General features: G+C 29.6%; 2 protein-coding genes across 2 annotated transcripts in view; one reads left to right on the top strand and one right to left on the bottom strand.

Moving 5' to 3' along the window:
- Positions 1 to 375: 375 nt before the first annotated feature.
- Positions 376 to 2,712, top strand: LOC119597445 (nucleolar complex protein 4 homolog A-like; the record flags this gene model as incomplete). The annotated part of the gene is given in 3 exon segments (XM_037947017.1): positions 376 to 486; positions 2,281 to 2,441; positions 2,606 to 2,712. Coding segments are annotated over 3 exon segments (379 nt in total), but the record flags the coding sequence as incomplete, so codon positions are not given.
- A 638-nt stretch (positions 2,713 to 3,350) lies between these two features.
- LOC119597475 overlaps positions 3,351 to 4,803 on the bottom strand; it is a 44,942-nt gene continuing 43,489 nt past the window's right edge. Inside the window, exon 4 of the mRNA XM_037947052.1 lies at positions 3,351 to 3,385. Coding sequence (XP_037802980.1) covers positions 3,351 to 3,385 — 35 coding nt within the window. The remainder of the gene's footprint in view (positions 3,386 to 4,803) is intronic.

The raw sequence follows: 4,803 nt of genomic DNA, 5'->3' as shown, positions 1-4,803 counted from the left end.
TTATCACCATCATTGTTATCATCGTCTTTGTTATCATCGTCATTGTTATTATCGCCATTGTTATCACCGTCATTGTTATCATCGTCATTGTTATCATCGTCATTGTTATCATCGTCATTGTTATCGCCATTGTTATCACCGTCATTGTTATCATCGTCATTGTTATCATGGTCAATGTTATCATCGTCATTGTTACCATCATCATTGTTATCATCATCATCATCATTATTTTGATAATAATTATTCAATATGACACCATGACCTAGTATTGCTTTTTGACCTAGAATAAGGCATATAAACCCTTAAGAATATTAGGAATAATGATATTAAATTGTAGGGATAGCATTTTATGAGTTTTCTTTCTTTTTTTTACAGGGAATATCCAGATTTTTATACAAAACTATATGCACTTCTGGAACCTAACATTTTTCATGCAAAGTACAAACCAAGGTTTTTTATTCTCCTGGACAAGTTCTTATCTTCTTCGTAAGTATATGATCTTTTATTAAGTTTTGTTATTGTAGTGAGAGATACAAAGAGGAAATATACTACATAATTTTGTTCTTTACCTCTTGGATCTAGTTGACATGAAAAAATTTGGCTTGAAGGCTGGTTGAAATGAACTTGCCGTTATGAAAAAAGTTGGCTCAGGGATGGGGTGACAGGAACAAACTGTCATGAGAATTTTGGCTGAAGGCTGGGAGTGACCATGAATGAGCAAAGCGCTTGGAGGGTGATTAAATTCATTGGGAAGGGACTCTTGCACTATTTCCATCAGTAGACGTGTGGAATATACCCTGTGTGAACCATGATTGGAAGAGCGTATATTCCAGGGAGGACACTTTTTCCATGCTCAGAATTTTATTGATCTTCACTATGACTGGCTGCACAGGTTATATTACAGAGAATTGAATATTAAAAAAAAAAAATTATGATAATGACAATAATGACAAAAAATATTGCGTAGAGTTATGGACTATAGAGATAATGTGGAGTCTGTGCAAAGAAAACTGTCTATTGCCATCTGGATACAGCATATCTAATGACAACTATAGACATTGGAAAATGGTAAAAAACAAAATATGCTTATGCAGAAAAAAAGAGATAACAACATTCTAAAGGGAGGCAAGGAGTTTTGATACTGCGCACAAATGTTTATGTACACCCAGCCCACAAGCCATACACTCATGAGAGCCACCACTCAGGTATGCCAAATCTCAGATTTTGGGCCATGAACAGGCAGGAAAGGACCCGGATCCATTAACCCATTAGGTGTAATTTTATTATTAACCTATTTTTTTTCACAAGTATTTTTTTGTATTTTTGCCATTTTTCAAGGTCTGTTTTCCTTGCACAGACTCCATATCTTCTCTCTAGATAGATAGTAGTGTTGGTTCATTTATTTAGTAGCGTTCTACCAACGTGATATCAAGGTACATTTAAATCTTTTTTCCTGTCATCTCTTGATATTCATTCATTTGTGAAGTATATCATTTAATCATTCATTTGTGTGAAATATCATTAAAGAGAAAAAAAAAATCAGGGGAAATATACCAAAGTTCACTTTCATTTTTTTTCCAACACCAAACATGTACATGAAATATAAATCTGGAGCCTTATAATCACTTAGCAAGATGAAAATCTATCACCACAATGCCGTTACTTAATTTGTACAGTGTTCTCCAGCTTCCACCTCAGTCAAGGTCAGTCTGCCTGCTAGACATTCCTAGGCAGCCCAAGTTACATTCCCGCTCTTTAAATGTATCACAAAAATTTTCATACATAGACTACTGAGGTGTATAATTGCTTAAGCTTGTATGCATGGTTGTTTGGTAATCGCATTGCTCATTGTTGTGGAATTCACTAATTTCACTGCCTCTGGTTTTGAGCATGGAAATAGTTTCTTCCCTAACTAGCGCTCTTTCAGGCATGGTAATGAGTGCTGCATCCCACAATTGTTTACTGGTGGAAATAAAACAGAAGCCCCAAATTTTTCATGACAGTATGTTCCTATCACTCTGGCCTTTTGTCATAACTTTTTCATGATAGCATATTCCCATCACCCAGCCCTCAGCCTATTTTTTTTTCAAGGTGTGATGGTCATGTGGATTAATATAATGTATAGGCACCCGTTGGCAATATGGTCACCAAAGCTGACTCTAGGCCTCAGATAAATTTTTGCATGTGACGGTCATGTCACCCAAATGGGTTTTGCCACAAACAGTATGTTATCTTACCTTTGAAACCATCTGATATGCATTTTCCTTAAATTTTTTTCAGACACATTCCAGAATACCTTGTTGCTGCATTTGTTAAACGCTTAGCGCGTTTAACTTTGGTAGCTCCAGCTCCATGTCTAGTTCTTGTTCTTAAGTTTATTGTAAACCTACTTCTGCGATTTCCAGGATTAAAGAAGCTGATTCATAATCCATTTGTAAAAGGTGATATATCATTATCTGTTTTAAAGAATATTGTAGACATGAAATAGATATTGTTTCACTCCTCATGTATCAGTATCACAGTGTATATGCACCTATACATGTTTTTTCATATTTGGATACACATTTTTCTCTTTTTCATTTTATATCTTTTACTTTTTCATGAGGTATGGAAGATGATCCCTATGATGCTGGTGAACCAAACCCAGTAAGATCAAAAGCTACAGAAAGCAGCTTATGGGAGATTGCTTCTCTACAAAATCATGTACTTCCAGTTGGGGGCCAAAGGGTTGCAGGTTTTCATAAAAAAAAATTCCCCCAGCCCATGGAACATGATTTTGGAAGGGTCATTTTTAAAAAAACTTATGAAGGGGGTAAATTTTTTTCTCTTTTCTCTATTTTGGTGTGTTTTTGGTGGGGTTTTAGGGTATTTTGCATGTATTAGTAGAAATTGTATGTATATTCTATATATTTTGATATATGGTATAAATATGTATTTATATATACATATTTTAATATATATATATATATATATTATATATATACATAAAATATATATATGTATATAAAAGTATATAGGTATGTATATATGTATATATATTTTTTTTTTTTTATTTTACATTTATATAATTATATATATTATTTTATATATATATATAATAAAATATGTAGGGGATATTATGTATATGAAATGATATGTAAAATTATATGTTTATGTAAAAATTATATGTAAAATGTATAGGTATATGAAATATGTATAGGTATATGTATATATATTTTATATAATATTTTTATTTATATTATTTTATATATATAATATACATTTTAAATACATTATTATTGAAGAAACACTTGGGGGCCATGTTGGCTCATATATTTACCGGGGACCCCCCCCCCCGGGGGAGTATTTGGTTAGCCCACCTTGCTGACAGGGGGCCCGTACTTCCCTGCCATGCCCACGGGGGTGAGTTTTTTTTAAATTAATTTTTTTCAAACACATAGAGGGGCAAACACTTATACAAATCACCAATGAGCCCCAATTATGAGAAAACTGCCCTGTTTTCCCATTTATTTTTTCCCCTTGGGATTGATGAAAATATTTGTTATTTATTTTGCTGTTATTTATTTTTTATGGGCCCTTTCAAAAAACAGGGAACCATCAAAATCGGGGGCCCAAATTAAAAACCCTTTTAACCCCTTTTCCGGGAAAGGATTTTTCATAGGGGGCCCGGGCCTCGTTTGCCGAGGGCTTAATCGCGCCCTAGCACCCCGGACCATTTCTTTCCAAATACCAGCAGCCCGGGGCCGGGTTTCTTCGTAATATTTTTGAAGAATGTTGAAATTTTCATTTTTCATTTTTTTTCAAAAGTCTTTTTTTCCAAACCTTCCGGATAAATAAAGCCCGGAAGGGGTTTTTTTTGTTTTTTTAAAAATAGACTCCATATTTTGATCTTTAAATCAGTCTATAGTTGAATAAAATGAGTAGGGGTTGCGGCATATGTATTTTTAAAAAAAAGGGGTTTTTTTGCTTTTTTTTTTTTTTTTTTTTTTTTTTTTTTTTCTAATATGTATAAAATATATATTATAATATTTAAAAATTATATATATTATAATATATATTTTTAAAATTTTAATATATATAATAGATATAAAATTTTTATATATAAAATTAGTATATATATATATATATTTTAATCTATATAGGGAAATATATTGTATTTCTATATAATTTTGGAAACCCCTAATACTATATAAATTTTTATAAAATTGTATTTTAAGTTTATATATATGTTAAATTTTAATGTATAATATAAATTGTTTAATATAAAATTATGTAAAATTAAGTTATTGATATATAATAGGGAAAAATTTTGTAAAATTTTATTATGTTATATATAGGTATGGATTATTATATTTATATGTATAAATTTTATATATTTGGTATAATATAGGGTTTTAATTTTAAAGTATTATATTTTTTAATAAATGTATTTTTATAGATAATGAAATTATATAATAATTTTTTCTTATATATTTGATAATTATATATGTATATATATAAATCATATGGGATATGTAAAATATATTGAAAATTTTTAATATTATATGTATATTATTTAGTTGTTTTGGTATTTGGTATTATATTGTTAGGGGTTTTTTTTTAAAAATTGTAACCCTTTAAAATTTTTAAGATTTTATTGTTGTTATTTATTATGATTATTATTATTTTTTTTGTTTGTTTTTTATGGTCTTATATATTTAAAAAATTTTTATTTTATTTTTTTATTTGTGTTAATTATTTTTTTATTATTTTTTTAAATTTTATTGTTTTTTTTGTTTTAATTTTTTATTATTTTTTTTTTGT

Source organism: Penaeus monodon, chromosome 39 (genome assembly GCF_015228065.2).
Source record: "Penaeus monodon isolate SGIC_2016 chromosome 39, NSTDA_Pmon_1, whole genome shotgun sequence".
Classification (NCBI taxonomy): Eukaryota; Metazoa; Arthropoda; class Malacostraca; order Decapoda; family Penaeidae; genus Penaeus; species Penaeus monodon.
The sequence above is the reverse complement of the archived record's forward strand: the minus strand, read 5'-3'. Positions and strand labels throughout refer to the sequence as shown.